Raw genomic sequence first — 20,128 nt, 5'->3', positions numbered from 1 at the left:
AGCCCCCTTGAGTCTAATTTAAAAAAAAAGTGGTTGAGTTTAGGTCATAATGTTGAGCCATATGCTGGGGGAAAAAAAATATGAGTTTAATGTAGGGGCTTTTATTTTGTAGGGTCCCCGAAGTCTTATTTTGAAAGTCTATCAGGGTTGCATGTGAAGGGAAGGGTCATGGCCAGTAGTCATATTGTATCCACCAAATGTTAAATCAGTGTTGTCTCCCTCCATTAGATTAAAATGTGCTGTTTAAAGTGGCAGAGGTAAAATCCCTTTGAAGCTTGGTTACCTTGACAACGCTGTGATTTTTGGAAAGTCTCTCATTGGATTTCTTTTGGGGAAGTGTGGACTTCTTCGCGGTCTGGGCCAAACTGCAGGAAAACTGTAAACCCCCCCCCCCCCGACAAATGAGGGTAACATTTGCTGAATCCTGACAAAAATGCCTACGTTTTGATGTAAAATGTATTTCAATTGAGTGAAAAATGAGGGAGTGAGAAGAATTTGTTCGGAAAAACCAGAACAGCTCAAAAGCTAGAGCTCGCACTCTGACAGCTGAAGAATTCCGTCCATCGACTTCCATTATAAATCTGAAAATCTTTAAAATTTCTTTTAAAGTTCGAAGCTTCACTGAAGTAAAACTGTAAAAGTTAGCAAAAAGCTGAGTTAAACGTAATAGCAGAAAGATACAGAAACATTTTAAAAGTTGAATGGTGTTTCTAGCTGAAAGTATGCTGAAGTAGTTAAAGGTCAAAGATATTGAAGTTTTAGCTGAATTTTGCAGAAATCTGAAAATTCTACATGCATTTTAATGGGGCCGAAAATCGCAGAAAAGGCTGAATATCGCGAAAACTACAAAAAATATCTTTACCAAAAGATATAGCATCATTCTCCTGAACAAGCTGAACGTTTTGATACCAAATTTGTTGAAATGGGCTGAAAACTGCGGAACTAGTTAAACGATCAAAAACGTACGGAATAATAATAATAAAGGAAAACAGAAAAACAATAAGTGGGAATGCTTAAGCATTCCCTCTTGACTAGAAATTATAGCCCCCTGCATAATAACATTAAGTTCCGCTGAATCTTAGGATCATGTGAGAGTCTTTAATGGTTTCTTTAAGCAGAAAGCCCTCTGAGGCACATGATGGAGCATGCTTCATTTTTCTCATCAGTCAGGACTACAGCAATTTTCTCATGCGATATGTGTGCTTCCCAATTTGCATGGTGGCTCGGTCCGTTGAACTCGTCAGGACGTCCAGGACTTCATCCTGCCGTTCCAATTCAGTCTCCGCCTCCAGTGCGAGGTTCTTCAGCTGCATCAGCATCTGCTCACAAACAGAAAACCACACAGGAGCATACACTCAGTTGTGTGAATATTTTTGCTACAAATCAGCCGAGTGAGACACCAGGTTACAAAGTAATAATATAATAATGGATGAATAGGCTAAAATCACCTAACTGTAAATCAGTTTCAGTGTACTACATGTTGGCCATACAGAGCCTTAGTAAACATCGGCATACATGGAACTGATTTAAATTTAGCCAAAACCACATATATCAACTCAACTGTATTATTAGACTGGTAAGTTAACACTTTGCTCCTAGTATCCAGTCTTTGAAATAAAATGGTACAAGATAGTATATAATTAAATAGTGAAAAAAATTATAGTAAAACAAATAAAAATAGTATAAAATCTTTGTTATTATTTTCTATGTTTAATTGAGGCAAAACACTTGGAGTTACAGGTATACCGTCCCTGGTGTTGAAAAGTTACACAGTGTGCCTGTAAAGGAGAAAAATATGAGATGAAAGCACTCTGGTAAGGTGAGGCCAAATTTAACTTATTTTTTACCAAAAACTTGTTAGCATACATACATTTGATCTGCAAAGCAGGTGAAATTTGTATTTTAATGGGGTGGACCTGTAAGTGGGTTGCTTTGTCAGTTTAAGGCATGTTTTGCAGGCTCTATAATTCAGTTAACGATTAATCGATTACTAAATCATTTGACGGTTATTTCAATAATTGATTAATCATGATTAATTGTTTCAGCCCTAATATCACATAATATTTCTTCTTTAGTTTGTACCACTTTAAGATACTTATATATAAAGTGTACAGAGTTATTTTGTCTTTTAATTAAATTCAAGGGAAAAAAAATGCGATCTGAAAGGGGAAAATAATTTTAAAAGTAAAATCAATATTAGAGAGAAAAAAAAATCCCTATGAATGCAAAAACTGATGTTATTTCAGGCTGCTGGAAAAGTTTTGACAGAAAATATTTGGTCAGAATATAAATAAAAATAAATTGATGTTTGGAAAATGATTTTCAAGGAGAAAAAACTCTTAGTTGTTTTTGTGCTCTCATCTCCATCACTTGTTACATGTTAAGTGTTGCTATGTGCTTCATTGATCACAGCATAACCTTAGCTGTTCTTTGTGGATGAATCGGAAAAAAATTCAGTCAATAGTTGGTGAAAAGTTGGTAGAAATAAACTCCTCTTATTGCACAAAAAACATAGACCTCTTACTGCAGCAGAACTTTGACCCAAAAAAAGAAAAGATTAGGGAGGATCATATAAAAACACACCACTTTATTTAATCAGCACTTCCTTGATAATCTTTTAAATTCACGTTTCCAACTGCCTTGGTCTAATAATTTAAAATCCCAATTGAATCATTCGAAATGTGTGGTTGTTATGTGGAAAAAGTCTGAGGGGTTTGAAACTTTTGGTAGAGGGATGACATTTTGGTTCGTGTAAAAATCAATGCAAATAATTACATTAAAAAGTGTAATAATTTCAAATAGCATAATATTTGTTCTCCAGTTTCCCAAAATATACTTTCTCCTGTTCTGTGATGCAACATCGGTTAGTCACGCTGACGAATAAAAAAAATATTCAGCAACCAAAACCTCAGAATGCACTAAGAAAAGAGTGTTAGACCCTCTTTTGCCAAACAATATTGTTTATCTTCTACTTTTTGTTGGTTTATGGAGTATTGTAACTACATGTCAATGGTATAAAAACCATGTTTGTCATGATTTATGGGAAAGTTTAGATATACCAAACTCTGCCAAGCAAATCTAATAAACACTCCCAACTCCACCACCCTTGTGTCTAAACTTGTATTATTTTATTATACACATTCATGCAAACCATACTCATGTGGTGGCTGACATTAGGTCAGGTTCCACCAGCTACTGTCTGTGGACATTTCACATGGGCATTAAACAGCCACACACAGTGAATCAGAAAGCGGATAATGTCAATACACTCCAAGAAGCACATGCATTCACTCACTGAGGTCTGGGACTTCCCAATCAGGTTGACATGACAGCATTATACCTCGAGGTCAATTCACATACGAAGTTAAAAAGAAATAAATGTGTTTATGACCCTGAAGAGGGCCACAAGATGAAACGCCTTGGTTTCAAATACAGTGGGTGGGTGAGTTTTTACCTCACATGCACCTTGGAAATTGGTGAAGTTGTGCCAGAAATGTTGGAAGTGTGTAAAGCTAAAAATACTGAAATGAAAGTTGCAACACAAGGATACAAATCCCTTGCTCCAACAGCATGTCTTAAATCTTTCCAAACACACGCTTTGATGCTTTAAAAACAAATGTCAATGCTTTGTTGTACTTCCTGCTAAGTCTCTAACACCTGGATAAAATAAGTACAGGTAAATGCACTTTATCAAGGCCTTAAAACAGGGGATTTGTATACAACTTGAGTCTCATGTTGAATTATATTAAGAGCAGGGCGTGCACACTGCAACTGCAAAGAGTTCTTTAACTGGCAGCCTTTCAACTGTGAGCCATTATCAGCAGAGAACAATAAAACATTTAAAAGCACAACAGGCGATCCAAGCTTTACGACCAAGCCAGCACTGTTAATGCTTTTAAACGAGAGTTATAAGACAGAGTTAGTGCTGTGTAATATTTAATAAAACTTATAGCAAAGGGTCATAACAATGAATCACAGAGATAGGTGCATATTCATTAAGTGCGTTCAAAAGATACTGCAGCCCTATCAAGGACTCCTTTGAACAATTAAACCTAATACTATGACAACGGGTTGGTCTAGGAAACTTTAGGGGACTTCAGCTTCCAGTCTGGTTTCACACATGCTATTATATGAGCTTGGACAGGATAGGGAGACTTAAACTGACTGGTCATTTTATTACCACTTTTGCCTTAAGAACCACCCTCCATGGCACAAAAAACGAACAAGGAAACCTCCATGATTTTGACTTCAAACGACAGGATACCATCACAAATTTCTGTAGATTTGCTGGCTCCATTGCATCCCATGCTTCTTTTATAGGACTGAGATCTGGTAACCATAGATGTAATTTAAGTAGACTAAAACTCAGTAATACTTTCAAGAAAACCAGTTAGTTTATCTGAGACATGTGAAGCATCTATCAGAAGTTACTCTATGGTCAGCAGGGTGGAAATGCTCATCATGATAAGGTAGGCTATGGAGTTTGAAAGAAGCTCAGCTGGTACTAAAGGCCCAAAGTGTGCCATGATAAACCATTGTACTGCTAAACCACTATCATCAGCCTAGACTACCATTAAAAGGAAGAAGGGATTGTGCTTTAATCTGTAAATCAATTTCTTAATCTACTATATGGGGGTTGTAGCTGACTCAAATCAGTCTTAGGTGAATCGGTGTGATTTGAGCCTACGGTAGGTTTGCTTTTCATAGCTGACAAGAAGGGCACTCAGTGAGGTGTTCTGCTGCTCTAACTCATCTGCTTCAAGGTTGGATGTGTTCAGAGATTATGTTCTTGGTTGTAGTGGTTGTTTAACTCCTATTCCGCCATGCCCATCCTGTCAATTCTACTCTGATATCAAGTTTTCTTAATGGCCCTCAATAAATATGTATACCTTTTTAATACTGTTTTCAATAAATATCAGATGAAGGTGAATGATTATCTCAGATCGCCAGTTTCTGAAATACTTGAGCAGCCTGTCTGACCCCCAACATCAACATTTTAAAATTGACATAAACTTCATCTCTTTCTCATCCTGCAGTTCCCTCTGAACCCCACCATATCTAGATACCTTAATGTAACAAATAGCCGATGTTTAGGTTATTTAATACTATTGTTATCAAGCAACTGAACAAGTGCACCTTAAAAAGCGTCTGGTGAGTGTATACTGTAGGATATTTTTTTTATTTATTTTAGTCTTGCATATGGCCTAAACTTATGAAAGAAATGGCTTACTGTAAGTTTCACATATAGTTTCAAGCTCTCAGAAACCTCAAGTAGTGAGTCACAAACATAAGAGAAAAAAAATGTCAGCGTAAAACGCCTGAATTTGCGTCACTGTTTAGAGTTTGCCACCACAGACCATGTCTGTAACAGCTCTCAGCACTGTGAGGTACTGAGTGGAAAAGGCACTGACCAAATAACTGACCGTACTTCTTTTCCTCTCTTAAACCCAGGATGGACTTTTGGTTTGTGGGCTCACCAAATAACATTTCAAAGACATGGGATAAAAAAATAAAATAAATCACAGCAGCAGATTGTGGATTGGAATGGAAAGATGAAAAATATGTGTTGCTGTTAAATGTAAGCTTATTTACAATAACAGCATGCGTCGTTTTTGTGACACTATGCAGACTACATGTGGGCCTTTTCATTACTGCCACCTGTCTTGTTTTTACAAATATGGAACTGCTTTAAGCCCCAGTAGAGCCGTTATATTTTTATACAGGCCTTGGAAATCCAGCTTTCTCACCTGTTTGAGTTCCTGGGCCTCAGCCTGACTGACAGATGGCTGGAGAACTTGCACCTGCAACTGGGACAGCTCTCCTGCCGGGACCTCCACTGGGAGCTCAGTGTCTTGGCACCTCTGCATCAAACCTGCTTCTATTGGGTGGAGGTGGTGAAAAAGTGCATACAGTTTGTTTTTTTATTTAAAAAAAATCCAGACAGCAAACTCAATGTGCAGAAAACTGAGGCAATCAGGGTGAAGTGACTCATTAAATTATATTTCTGTCACAAAGAAACACCATTAGCCATGATGAAATGTTTTTGCATGTGACTTAATTTCTGGATGCAGCAAGCTGAGAACACAGATCACTACTGCCACTCAGTGGTCAAATCTGCTAAAGCATGGCAGAGGAAATCAAAACAACTGTTTTACCTTCATTCCAGTTTGTCCCTTCTTTGATGGAAGGAGATGCCAGCTGAGTTGCCTTAAAGGCTTCGTATTCCCTTGTCAACTCCATCTTCTTTTTGTACTGCATCTCTAACACGGACAAGACCTCTGGCATCTTGGCTGACAAGAATCTATAACATATATCTGGTTTTCCTATAAACCTCTGTCTAACTGTGATCTCGTAGGGATTGTGCACCCTAATTTCATCAATTTCGTTCCGTTCAAATCGATGGAGGAGGTGGCAGTTGGTATCTTGTGCCTCCAATGAGGAAACCAGCACCACCAAACATCCAGGCTTTAATTCCGAGTCTCCGCCTTTGGACAGCACTGCCGGGATGCTTGCAATCACCTTGCTCCTGCTAGAGACTTTGCCCGATGAGATTGCAGCTGCCGCCTTGGCAGCGTCCTCAGCTTTGGCATCCTGCTGAAACTTCCAGTTGAGTTTACTAAAAGGCCACCAGGAAGGAGACTCAAGTTCTGAGAGAAATCTGAAAAGAAGCAAATAATGTACAGTACCATGAGCGTATTTGTAAACCTTGTCACATTACAGCCACAAACTCATATATGCTTTAGAAAGATTTCACATTAGTAATAAATCATCAATAGAATTCAAAATTATGAACAAGTGTTTTTTAGATTTCTTATCAAATAAAAATGTTATAAGAAATTCATTTCTATTTACCCACATCTACTCTAATGCCATAAATAAAACCAAGTCTAAGCACTGTAGATTTTTACAGCAGAATTTAACGCAGTAATCCACCAAAAAGAATGCAACAAGTAAGGCCAACTGCAATCCTAACAAGACATGACTGAAACTGAAAAGATAGAGAAAAATAATCAGAGGAGCAGAAAATGATGCTAATGGTGGCTCATGATTAATGGCGCTTGAGGGAGTGGCTTAGATCTACAGCTCAGGTGGGAGATTCTGTTTAAAGGGCAACAATTAGCCGCACACGACACAACCATTCCTTCCTGGAGGAGTGGTAAAATGAAAGCCAAGTTTGAAGGGGAAAAAAAAAGTTATAAGAAACTGTGTATGGTAATCCTGCAAAAACCTGTTATATGCTCCAAAAGACATGAATTGGATGGAGATCCATCCTGCTATGGGACATCAAACCTCTACAGTCAGTACTAGACAGGATTGGTGTGGATCATTTTTACTTCTAATTGTTAGGAATATTATTATCAATGACATGTGAGTCTGTTAATACCTAATATTACCAGCCTGTTGTGTGTCAGAATGATTTCTTTTCCTAAGTGGATTATTGATTAGAACAGTTCTTCTGTCCTGATATACCGGATATATAGTTATCATCTTCATTATGTACATAACAGAGATTTGAGAATGAGATGGGGGCATAGAGTGTATCATTTTTAACAGTGAATTCTCTGTTTTTATCTGGGACACTGTGTAATATTTTAATAAGGCTGGAGCATTGGATGTCTCCTCATCTGCAAACATGTAAGATGTGATGATATGGCACACTGGAGTTGTATAAAATGCCTCTTTAATGGTGATTCAGGGCTGCTTCAGGAGAGGTAAGCCTGATTGGTAAGCGCTGCCTTCTGTAAATCAAAGTAACTTCTTTGATCTGAGTAAGATTACAATTCTATAAAAACCTATTGTAATGTCTCCTGGATATTTAATGCATAAACATCATGAAGTGTTATTTAACAAGTTTGCTCAAAGTGATCTCTTCTGAAGAAAAGAACTGAAAAGAGAAAGCTTCAAGGTGTAAACACAGAGCTTTCCATAACATACTTCATAGGAGTTTACTAGTTTATGTTGGTTCAAAATATAAAATATATAATACATTAAAGTCTGGGGTTGTAAGCATTTTTTTTAAGTTAAAAAGCAAGCATCCTTTGCAATATGCTGCATGAGGCTATACATTTCATACTGTTTTCATTTTGTTTTGTTTTTTTTTAAACAGAACATCCATTTAGTGCCATCATACATGTTTAAATGGAAAGAAAACATGGTAATTACTTATCAGCAACACCGAGATCAGAGTCGATCTTCTCCAATCCCTGCACCATGTTGTCAAACTGCTCTCCCTGGTGACTGAGGACTATCCCGGTGTCCTCCAGTCTTCTCTGGGCCCCAGCCACCAGCTTGATAAGCTCCCTTCCCTTAGAAGGTTGACACTCAGCCCCCCGAACCTCTGAGGTGGGGGAAAGGAGCCTTTCCCTCCAGAAATGCTCCAGCACGTTAAAAACCGCCAACCTGTTGGGTTTGAGGGAACCAAACCAATGTTTGACGTTTCCCTCCTCCAGCACAGTCAGGGTACTGAAGATGAAACTAGAGGACTCCATCTTTATCTCCATGATCCTGGATAGATGGAAACTGGCGATGCACTCCTTGCTCTGGCTTGAGATGAAGCGCACAATGGTCCTGGTGAGGGTCAGAGTTCCGCTCTCCCACCTCCTCTCACTGTTCATGTAATAAGAGCCAGGCCAGGTGTGGATGGGAGCATCCCGGCTCATCTTAAAGGCAGATGAGCGAGATCACCTAAGTAAAAGTCAAATTAACTACTGTGTTGGCATATATATGCTGGCAAGTAAATGTAAATTTATATCACGACTTTGCTGTCTTTGGTAATCTGCGTTTCCTAATTGGGAACATCCTTCCTTCAAAGTAACCCAGGAAAAACGCTGACTTCCGGGGACGCTTCCAATCAGGCAGATTCGTTATTTTTCACCCGCACCTTTGTAATTAAATTACAATGCCTGTCTTAGTTCTAGATCTTTTTCTCGCAGTATACTGTACAGCGTAAACATTAGCCTGAGCATGACGTTGCCTCGTTTTCTTCCTGTTTATGATGGAAGTGATGTCACACTCAGCTGTGAACGCATGCGTGACCGTGTCCGCCATATTGCGAGTGGCTAGACAGCCCACTAAGACTTTTTTTTATTGGAGAATCAAAGTATTGCCAATGTCAAATATCAAAACAATTCTACAAAATTGTAAATTGAATATCTTAAGAAGCTGAGCACACTATGTTTAATATTACAAATAGAATCATACAGAGAACCTATATACAATTAGAAAACAAAAATATCAGATTGTAGAACAAAGTAATTGAATAAAAAGAAAAGGGAAAAAAACAAAACACAAAAGGACTCTTGAATTTTAAAGTAAATACTCAATATATTGCGTCATTGATCGGGCTTAGCCCACTAAGACTTAGGTTTTGTCATTTTGTATATAGTGTAAACAAAAGGAAATTTCGTTTAAAACAGCTCTAGACAATATCATTTTTTAAAGTGCAGCCTTGAAAACAGTAATAAATACATAAAAAATAGTAATATAAACATATGACTGTATATTTACAATTCTAACATTTTTTTTTCCTTTTTTTAAGAATCAAAATGGTAGAAGCTTTCTTGATTTTATAACATTGTAGATTACTTTCGTCTAATACTGTTAAACTATTTTACTTTTGACAACTAGATATGAAGGTAAGCAATTCTGCATTAATCAATAATATTAAGTGCTGTTGTTAAGTCATTTAGTCATGTTTTTACCCTGGAGGTATATCAAAATAAATAATAATCCTACCACTGCTACTGCTAATATTACTAATAGTAATAATATCTTAATTGTAACTGGAAAACAGTTGAACAGAACATGCCACTCGCAACATGGCGGTGCGGTTGACGTAAGCTAATGGACACCCATAAGCAGCGTGCGTTCTTCTAGGTCTATGGTCCGCACGAAACAGTGAAAAGTCACGGTTCCTAGGACAATAAAGGGGGACAATAACGGCTGTGACGGCGGTTGTATTTTTAATTTCGAATGAGCATTTGCAGCGTTAGCATTTAAGGAACGAAATTGTTGACATAACCAAAGTCTCGGTGTTACATTGCGTCGTCGGGAAATAGCATTCATATGGTGATTTGTTGTCGTACAGGGGGAAAAAAAAGACAGCGCGTGAAATATGTATTTTAAATGTAACTAAATCGGACGTGGACGTATTTTAATTTTAATCTCGTCGATTGCTTTTCGGCGTAACAGTTTAATGCTAACGTCGGTAGCCAGTTAGCCGGGGTCTGGTTTAACACGATGGACAGAGACGCCTACCACAACTGCTGCAGCCTTGTCAAAATCCCGAGACAGTCCTACGAGCAGTTCTGGTCCTCTCATTTTGTTGACTACATAGACAAGGAGCTAAACTACTCTAAGTTTTTCAAGAAGTACTTGCTGCCTAATCACCCGTGCATGTTTTCTAAAAGGTTCACAGAGAACTGGAAGTGTAGGAAACAGTGGGTGACAGAGGAGGGGAAACCACATTTTCAGAACCTGCTGCAAGAGTTTGGTAAATAAGGATTTTTTTTTGAATAATCAGCTTGAACGGATACCATCATATGAACTTATATTCTTTAATTGCACCTTTTTTTTATTACAGATGAGACTTCTGTCCCAGTTGCAAACTGCAATGCAAAAGAATACAATGCAAACCCTAAACAATTAATGCCATTTAAAGAATTCATACATTACTGGAAGGAGTACATCCAGAATGGACACTCTTCACCCAAAGGATGCCTCTATCTTAAAGACTGGCATATGTCAAGGTATAATACTCATCCAAAATAATATAGTTTGTGTCTGCGTGTGTTTAGTGTTATCAAAATCATATTCTAACAGTAGTCTGACAGAGCAACAAAGGTCTATTATATTTTCTTTAAAAAATGGCATGAATCATTTTACAACCAAACTTTGAAGATTGCTCTACTTTTCTGAGGTTGAACTTACTAGATGTCCTTTATTAGCTTGTGAATTTATTTTTATTCACACTAAAGGTAGCAGTCAGTCATGTCAATTAAATTGGTAAGAAATATTTAGCCTAGAAACAAACCAATCAAGTAAACAAAGTTCGGAGTTTAAGATGCAAGTTATTACTTTTCTAAAATATAACCTAGGCTGAGTAGGTATGTTTATATTTCAATTGAATTTGATATTATTGGTATCTGAAACTAGATTATATGGTTTAAAAAAGGGAAATCCATTCCTTTCTAACGTAACAGAAAACATTTATATATATTAGTCATGATAGATTTAATGAGCCATGGTAATGTTATGAAAACATGGTTAATGTGCAATATTTTGAATTGTTCAATTGACTGATTGCAGCTGCAGATAGCCTAACTAACAAGATTCACCTTGCTATTCACTTAATATAAATATCAGGTATAAAAGTATTTGGCATGTTTAATTAGTTTAGCAGGAGATCCTGTCATTGATCTATCAGTATTATAAATATTAAAACTATTGAATATAGAAGCATTAGGTTTTGCTTCTCCGTCATAAAGGCAATTATGCCTAAATTTTCAGTTATCCAGCACTGATACACACATATCCAGGAGTCTCTGTCAATTCTGGCAGTTCGTACTAGAGCAAGTCGACAAATTGGACAAAGATCCCTTGATAGGTGTTTAAAAAAAAAAAATGAACCAAACCAAGATGGGCTCTGATTTAGGCGTGTTTTGTGGTTAAAAAGCAATAACGTTATATTTTTGAGCTAAAATATAAGTTACTTTGGGTTATGATACTATGAAAATCTTATACTGGCTAAAACCTGTTCTAGTGTTTCCAGCTGGTTATTTCCAGTTATTCATGTTAATATATTTCTACAGGGATTTTCCAGACCATAATGTTTACATCACACCAATATTCTTTTCCTCCGATTGGCTTAATGAATATTGGGATACACTGGATGTGGATGACTATCGGTTCGTCTACATGGGACCCAAAGGCTCATGGTAGAAAAATGTTCATTTATCATCTAAAAAAATAACTTGGCAAAGGGGTTACCTTTTTTTTAATTGTTCTTTTTTTTCCAGGACGCCGTTCCATGCTGATGTATTCCGCTCATACAGCTGGTCTGCAAATATCTGTGGGAGAAAAAAGTGGTTGCTCTATCCTCCGGGTCAGGAGGACTTTCTACGAGACACCCATGGAAACCTTCCGTATGATGTTACTTCAGCTGAACTCAAAGACAGAGGCCTTTTCCCACAGTTCGAAGAAGCATGCCAGCCTCTTGAAATTATTCAAGAGGCTGGTGAAATTATTTTTGTGCCAAGCGGCTGGTTCCATCAAGTTTACAATCTGGTAAGAGGTGGAAAAAAAAAAACATAGATGCATTACAGTTTATAAAGATTCACCTCTGAAAATAAGAATATCCCTTTTTTCAATAATTTGTTTCATTAGTTAAACCGTATTGATTGATGACACTGATATATTTAAAGTGTTCATTTCTGTAAGCTTTGATTATGGCTTATGAGCTATGAAAAATACCATATTTATAAAGCACTTCCAACAGGATCAACTTGCTATACACAATCATAAAAACAATAAAGTGTATAAAAGTAATAGTAAAATAAAAAGCAATAATAAAATAAAAGAAATGCAGTAAGACAAAGTCAACATCTCAGATTGTGTTAAAAGCCAAGGAAAAGAAATCGGTCTTTAGAAGAGATTTAAAATCAGAAAGTGAAGAGGTCTGTTTAATGGCCAAGGGAAGGTCGTTCCACAGCTTAGGGAGCTGCAACAGAAAAAGCACAGCCCCCTCGGAGCTTGCGTTTTGTCTTTGACATCCTCAGTAACAACTGGTCAGCTGATCTAAGGGAGCGTGAGGGTGTGTAGGGATGAAGCAGCTAAGACAGGTATGGACAAGGGCAAGACCATTAAGAGCTTTAAAAGGATTTTTAATAATCAATCATAAAATGCACTGGCAGTCAATGTAATGAGGCTAAAATAGGGGAAATATGATCAATTTACTTGTACCTGTTAAAAGGCGTGCAGCAGCATTCTGTACACACTGAATCTGGAAAACGCATGAATCAACAATACCCTTATTAAGTGCATTACAGTAATCCAGCCGAATGGTTAAAAAGGCATGGACCACTGTTTCAAAATGCTGAAGCGAAAGGATCTGTTTTAACCGCTAAATTTGTAATAATAGGTATAAATATTTGATTTCTCACAAATGCACAACTAAAAAAAAATACACAAATATTTTCCTCCTCAACAGTATGTGTGTGTGCAAGTATTACCTGGTCAGGAGTAGCTGCGTGCATGCAGAAGATCAGCCCGCATCTTTGCTCGGATGTTAGGGAAACCCAGGTTGCTTCAGCAACAGCCTTTCAGCTGGTCTGCTGTCTCTCATTCTCCTCTTCCTCTTTTATCTTCATCATTATATCAGGTATTGATCCTTTTATCAAGGTTGATATTGCTCAGGTGCCTATAACAACATATATTCATGGCCCATCCCCAAACCTCCAGACTCTGACGTTAAACTCCAGAGAAAATTATTTGCTTACATTTTAGCCTGGAAATATTCTGTTCATCATCAGACTTTGGTGATTCTCTTAATTTTATCCAGGTTTCTCAGACTGTAAGCCATATTAATATTATGGAGTGGCCCAACCATATTTACCTTCTCAGCAACTAAGAAATAAACAATTGAAATGTATCACTAAGAATCTATTAGCTAACTTCTTAGATTGAACTAATGAGGTTATTTAACCCTTCAATGTTACTCTAAATAACTGACATGAACCTGTAGGTAAATATACACATTTGAATTGTTGATCTTTTGTTTCTAGGAGGATACTATCTCCATTAATCATAATTGGCTTAATGGCTGCAATATTGACATCATGTGGCAGTTCCTACAAAATGAGCTGTCTTCTGTTCAAAAAGAGATAGAGGAATGGAGAAACACCATGGATTCATGGCATCAGCATTGCCAGGTACTGTGTGAATGAGATTGTTTCTAAATATACGATTCAAATCATTTTTCTTAAAACTTAGTTGTGATTGTTGGCCAATTCTCTTTTCAGGTCATTATGAAAGCCTGCTCAGGCATTGATTACAGTGAATTTGCCTCATTTTTGAAGATCGTTGCTGAAAATCGGATGGCCTTTTTGAATGCCTGTTCCTCTGGTGATTCCTCCGATTACTCACGACATCTCTCAGAGACCCTCACCACCCTTGGACCTTACCACGCAGCGTTTGACCTACAGAGAGTCGCTCACATTATCGAGTGCCTGATGTGCAACGAGGACTTCAAACGTCTTGATCATTCAACGTCAAATTTGCAACTAGAGACCATGTTGCAACAGATCAGAGACACTATACAGGCCACTAGAGGGCAGCACCTCCTTTATCAGGAATAATGTGTCCATCTCAACAAAATCCACATTGAGTGAAAACTATTATAATAAAGCAAATGGGTTCGCTGCTGTCTGAATTCTTGTCTGCCTGAATTTTGCATTTGCACTGAAAGATGATCAAACATGAATAAAAGTAGTGTTTGTGTTACTTTTAATGTCTTTTTTTTATAAGAATCGATGCTTCAACACCTTTATATTTCTATACATGAATACTAAATTTTCAATAGATTAAGAAATAGAGATATTAGAAAATAAGAGAAGCTTTCCAAAGCAATTAAACTCTTCTTGAGGGTTTTGTCTGTCTTAAATATGTCAGCTCTGATATGCGTCACATTTCAAGGAGCAACAAAACGTCCTCTTCAGTTCATTTTTACGTCTGTAGGCCACCAGTCTGGCACAGAGGCCTGAAGTGTCACTGTTGTGTCGTCGGAGGATTTCAGCGTCAACACTTCTTTGGCATGAGCGGTGCGAATTAGGCTCAGACCCAGCTCCCCGACGCCAGATCGATGTTTACCAGCTGGTTTGCCAGACTGCGTCTGGAGCGTGGCTCCTTCCCCGAATTGTTGGACTGGAGATGAGAAACGTACTGGCATGAGGCGTTTCCGAATTACCCCAGTGTGATGAGTCCTGGCCGTGAGCTCCTGACCGATGTAGCACCCCTTGCTGAAGCTGATACCCTGCATGAAGACAAGGTTAGACTCCAGTGGTAGTGCTACTCCAGGGGGAAGATCATTTACTCCCTCAGGAAGTCCTATGTGGTACGAGAGAGAAAAAATAAATGCCATAATATCAACAATATATGTATATATATATATATATATATATATATATATATATATATATATATATATATATATATATATATATATATATATATATATATATATATATATATATATATATATATATACTCATCTGACTCCTCAAATCATTTATGCTTATGTGATAAAAACTGGACACTCAATTGTAGATCATACCTATTGAGTAGCGATGTCTGTGGTAATCTTCTGTGTCTCCTTTCTGACAAGATGAAATGATCTCTAAGGGGTCAATCTGACTCTGCATGACCAGTCTCCACCCCATTTGCGCAGTTCGGGGATCAGCCTCCCACACCAGAGCTTTTCCAGGGTCAGATAGCTCAGGTTTAAATGTGTCTTGATTTGGGCTTCCTTGCTGTGAAAGTACTGCCCACACCGACAGCTCCGGACAGAGGCTGATGTTCACATTTCGCCGGATCTTGTAAACCTTCAAGTGTTTTAGCACTGAGCTCTCAACCATGCTGTCACACTCAAGGAAAACGCCATGTTCTCCTCCTCCTTTCAGACTGAAGGAAAATAAAACAAATTAGGTTTAAGTTAAGTAGTGTAAAAAGTCAATTCACCATAAAATGTGAGTTAAACACAAAATGCAGTTATTTTGCCAAGGTAAAGACTATATTTTGACACAGTCTGTGCAGATTTCATAGAGGAACAAGCATGCCTACTAGAAGAAATGTGAAACTAAAAATGTTTTAAAGTTAAACAATTTTCTTTCAGAAAGTAATTTTTTCTTATGCTTAGTGGAATTCAAGTCTTCTCCATTTCCTGTAATATGATTCTACAGGCTTAGTAGCCGGTAGAACCATGAAAACAGGATTAGATAACTGCAATTAATAACATATTTTGCTTTTAACTAGAAAGAACTGTGTACCTCCAAACAAGGTGTGTGTTGTAAAAAATGTTGTATCCTACTTAGCTGAGCAAAACACCTTATATTTGTATTAGTACTGCAACTACAGAGTATTTTACAAATCGATTAATCTGTCAATTATCTTTTCAATTAATCGATTAATAATTGGATAGCCAAAAGTGAAGATTTTTTACTAAATTATACCACTGAAAAAATTTTTTTTTTCACTTTTGGAGTTCTGGATAGAGAATATTGACAGATACATGTTTTCATCTTAAGTGCAAAATGTTTACATAATTTTCTTTTACAATTTTGGTATAATTGCTGCTCATTGTGGGACGCTCTGTCAGCTAAAGGCAAGTATAAGTCTCTATATTCCAGTTAATGATTAACAGTTGACGATTATTTCAATAATTAATCACAATGAATCTAATAAATTTTTTCAACCCTATTTTGTATGTTTGGATTTTCTGCCTGATGACAGCGCAGAGATGTTCACCAGTTGCTTCTCTCAGGTCCAATTCTCTGTACACTTGATAGACATTTTGCTTTTTTTCTTTAACCAATTCTACATGAAGGTATTTATCTTTTATTAAAACTTCCTTCAAGCACTTCATTCATTAATATGTCTCACTGGATAGGACATCCCGAATCAGCCACTAGAGCTGGAGTTATGTCAACAACACTATGCTATTCTAATTTAAGAATGAGCAAGGATCCCTTATTTATGGTTTGTTTTTACAAAATATGTCTCTAATTAAAGCATGTACATTGTCATGATACACAGAAATGTTTACTCTGCCTGACCATTAATCAATAAGTAGTGTTGGAACTACGGCTGAATGATTTTTTTTTTTTCAGTTATGCAATTTTATTCAGATTTTCCTTTGCACTAACCACAAGCATGTACACAGTTTTATTTCTGTGGCCTTGAAAGTTTGCTTGTCCAAAGGCCAAAGTCAGAAGACTTAACTGTTATTGTTGTGTGGAAAAGTGTTTATTTCTGCTCTCATGCGTGGATCAATATGCCAGCTGCATCTATGGTTGTGTCCCAAGTCAGGGGCTCTGACCTTAGAAGCACCCAGTCCAAGTAGACATGCATCCTCTCCGAGAGTTTCATATTATGCAAGTTGCTAATAAGATAAAATATAATTTAAAGAATACCTCGGATCGGCCAAATAAAGGAGTCTTGAAGAGCAAAGCTGTGTTGTGATCATTCTACAAACAGCCTTCAAAGCATGAACCCCTGACCAGGGTTGGGAGCGATTTCTTTTAAACTTGTTCTAAGCTGTCTGAGCTTCAGTGAGCTGATGACAGTCTTAACAGCACGGTTTTCACAGGGCTTCCCCCATGTCAACAAGTAAGGAGGTAAATGTGTTTAAAAACACAGTGTTTCATTATGCTTATTACACAGCACAGTTCAGTTGTAATTAATAGTTTCAGCTTAACCAGCGTTTGTCCTCCTGACTGGTGCATAAAAAGAAAAAGGAGTGTATTAGCCTGATTCTCAGCATAGCTTTTGGAGTGTAACGGACCACTATACTTAAATACGCTGGCGAGTAAACATAATGCATTCATAAACTTTACTAATAAATGACTAAGCTTGACTAGAGGAATCGTTGTTTTTTCTATAATTCAACCCTAATTAACAATGTAAAATCCAGTGATATAAAAATCAATGGCCTCATTCATAGAGCATCAGCAAAAACTGATCTACACTATCAAATAATACCCGTTTTACACCCAATACAAAAAAGCATTAGAAAGAAATTAACACCCATTAAAGTTTATTTTCAAATGAGTGAGATAGGAAATGCTTTAGAGATCACTTATTGGTGGCATTCGTTCATCCTTTTGAGGTTTGGAGCAATTTTTCCTTCTTTATAATAAGGACTTTTAACATAATTTCTAAAATAGGCCTTTCAGATTTTAAACCAGTTACCGGTATATCTAAACAGTAAACATGTTCCACCATTCTTATAAGCCAAGGTTTGAGTCTGTAGAGTTTTAATTAATCTCAGGCCCATAATGTTTGACTAAATGTGTCTTGACCCCAAATCTAAAGTTCCACTCCACATTTTAATCAGCTTAAGACTGGACTCAACTGGACTTTGATTAGACCAAAGCAACACATTGATACTTGTTTACCCATTCTGTTGTAGAAATGCTGGCCTATTGGGACCACTGTCCTGTTGATAAGCCAATTAAGATAAGCTTTAGCTGCTAAGATAGTGCTTTGGTAAACAAAGTTAAAAATGTAAATAATAAGGAAGAATAAAAAATAAAAATCGTACTTAATTTTATTTATTTTCTTTTTTTTTAAATGCATATAATCAGAATGTAAATACCTGCATCTATATAAATAAAAATAAATAAAATACACCTGAAACATTTTATTGCATAATAAATAATCAATAATTACGTCTAAATACTCTCACTGTGGTGCACTGGTGTTTGTCACTTTAGTGTTCAAATTTTGTTCCAGTCCAAAGCCACGACTCGCGCTTCTGCATTCAACTGATAATTTGTGAGGGATGTGCTCTGTTTCTTATCACAATTTAGCAATAACTTGGCTTATTTTCTATAAACTGAATTGAATTGTATGACATGAGATCAAAGAATAACTAAAGGGATCAGGGCTAAAACAATTAATCGGATTAATCGTGATTAATCCATTATTGAAATAATCATCAACTAATTTAGTAATCAATTAATCGTTACCTGGAGTATGGACTAGGGGTGCAACAAACGATTGTTTTGCAAATTGATTTATCTGTCAATTATTTCTATGATTCATCGATTAATAATCCGATAGCCAAATTAGTCTATTAGTATAGACTCGAAAACATGCCATTAGCAGACAGAGCAACCCACTTAGAGCAGTAATTATAGCAAAATTGTGAAAAATATATTAAAATATATTTTGCATTTAAGATTAGAAAACCTTTTTCTGCTGTCAATAGGCTGGATCCAGAACTCCACAGTTGAAAAGTTTTAGTTTCCCCTGGTTTAATTCTGTATAAAACCTTTAAGGAATCTTTTGCTATGCAATTATTGATCAAATAATCGAAACAAAGAAAAAATATCCGGTAGATGCAGCCCTAAAAAGGAAGCAAAAGCAGGAAGAAATTAAGAAATAAATGCATATTGTAAATGATATTGGAGTTTTTAAAACTTTTGGTGTTTAAACTTACACTTTGCATCCTGTAGTGCCTGTTCAGTCTTTGATATTCATAACATTTAAACCTAAAGAGTATTTTATTTGCACAAAGCTGTTGCTGAATTCTCAGATATTAAAGATACTAACTGCTCCATCACATACAGTGGATTTGGGTTTGTGGTTAAAAGGGAGGTGGATACTTTTTGCAGACCCAGTAGGCCTTTAAAATAAGAAAGGATCAAATTGGTAATTGTTAATAAAATAATAAAAGCAACCCTTTCTCACCTGTATAACAGGATGTCATACAATGTTCGTCCCTGAACATTCAGCATGTGTGAGTACATGGCAGCGCACTCAGGCTCCTCCAGCAGCTTCATGTCATTGGTTATAATTCCCTGTAGAAACGGGCTTGTGTCCTGGCCTTCAATCTTCAACAGGGTCCTGTGCGGAAGGGGGTAACAAACAAACTGACCGCGACCATTTTTCTCCGCGCCCTGGCTGTACTGTTTGACCCGGATCCTGGTTTGAGTCGCAGCTCCCAAGAGAAGCGTAACCGACAAACTGCTTCGTTTTCCCGTTTTAAAGCCCAGACCGATAAAAGCTCCACGGACAAAACACAAACCTGCCATTTTATACGCTTACATTGGAGTGTGGTGGTATATAAAATGTGAATAACGGATTACATCAGTGTTATCGATAACTTAACATCTTACGTCAACACGGTGGGCGCCATTTTGGTGTCACAGCATACTTTGCTCGAAAGTTGTTTTTGCTGAGAAGAGTTCCGTCTCTCTTTTGGGAAATCCACTTTAAATTAGTCAGATTAATCAATTATATATCAATTATTATTATCAATTATACATTTGCTAGAACGCCGAGATTTCGACACAAAAATTGAGACCTGTTGTGTGAAATTTTTTGTACCACTTTTATTGTGACATTTCTACTG

At 37.0% G+C, this 20,128-nt stretch overlaps 3 protein-coding genes across 4 annotated transcripts; 1 reads left to right on the top strand and 2 right to left on the bottom strand.

Moving 5' to 3' along the window:
* Positions 1–947: 947 nt before the first annotated feature.
* Positions 948–9,167, bottom strand: snap47 (synaptosome associated protein 47kDa). The gene is made up of 4 exons (XM_015369877.1): positions 8,164–9,167; positions 6,156–6,658; positions 5,748–5,878; positions 948–1,319 (listed from the first exon to the last, which is right to left on the bottom strand). The coding sequence occupies exons 1-4, from the start codon at positions 8,658–8,660 to the stop codon at positions 1,173–1,175; spliced, it is 1,278 nt and encodes a 425-aa protein (XP_015225363.1). The 5' UTR covers positions 8,661–9,167; the 3' UTR covers positions 948–1,172.
* A 630-nt stretch (positions 9,168–9,797) lies between these two features.
* Positions 9,798–14,500, top strand: jmjd4 (jumonji domain containing 4). 2 transcript variants are annotated; one of them, XM_015369843.1, is made up of 7 exons: positions 9,798–10,310; positions 10,410–10,492; positions 10,583–10,748; positions 11,811–11,936; positions 12,018–12,285; positions 13,782–13,928; positions 14,019–14,500. In XM_015369843.1, the coding sequence occupies exons 1-7, from the start codon at positions 10,240–10,242 to the stop codon at positions 14,352–14,354; spliced, it is 1,197 nt and encodes a 398-aa protein (XP_015225329.1). In that variant the 5' UTR covers positions 9,798–10,239; the 3' UTR covers positions 14,355–14,500. The 2 variants fall into 2 exon arrangements, with proteins under 2 accessions (XP_015225329.1, XP_015225328.1); XM_015369842.1 differs by having other exon boundaries at positions 9,801–10,492.
* A 64-nt stretch (positions 14,501–14,564) lies between these two features.
* On the bottom strand, positions 14,565–19,910 carry iba57 (IBA57 homolog, iron-sulfur cluster assembly). Its single transcript, XM_015369845.1, has 3 exons — positions 19,465–19,910; positions 15,329–15,675; positions 14,565–15,102 (listed from the first exon to the last, which is right to left on the bottom strand). The coding sequence occupies exons 1-3, from the start codon at positions 19,806–19,808 to the stop codon at positions 14,711–14,713; spliced, it is 1,083 nt and encodes a 360-aa protein (XP_015225331.1). The 5' UTR covers positions 19,809–19,910; the 3' UTR covers positions 14,565–14,710.
* Between the last annotated feature and the right edge of the window lie 218 nt (positions 19,911–20,128).

The sequence above is a fragment of the Cyprinodon variegatus genome, unplaced genomic scaffold, assembly GCF_000732505.1.
Source record: "Cyprinodon variegatus isolate N-32 unplaced genomic scaffold, C_variegatus-1.0 Scaffold39, whole genome shotgun sequence".
Taxonomy (NCBI): domain Eukaryota; kingdom Metazoa; phylum Chordata; class Actinopteri; order Cyprinodontiformes; family Cyprinodontidae; genus Cyprinodon; species Cyprinodon variegatus.
Note: the sequence above shows the minus strand (reverse complement) of the source record. Positions and strands in the feature narration are given on the sequence as shown.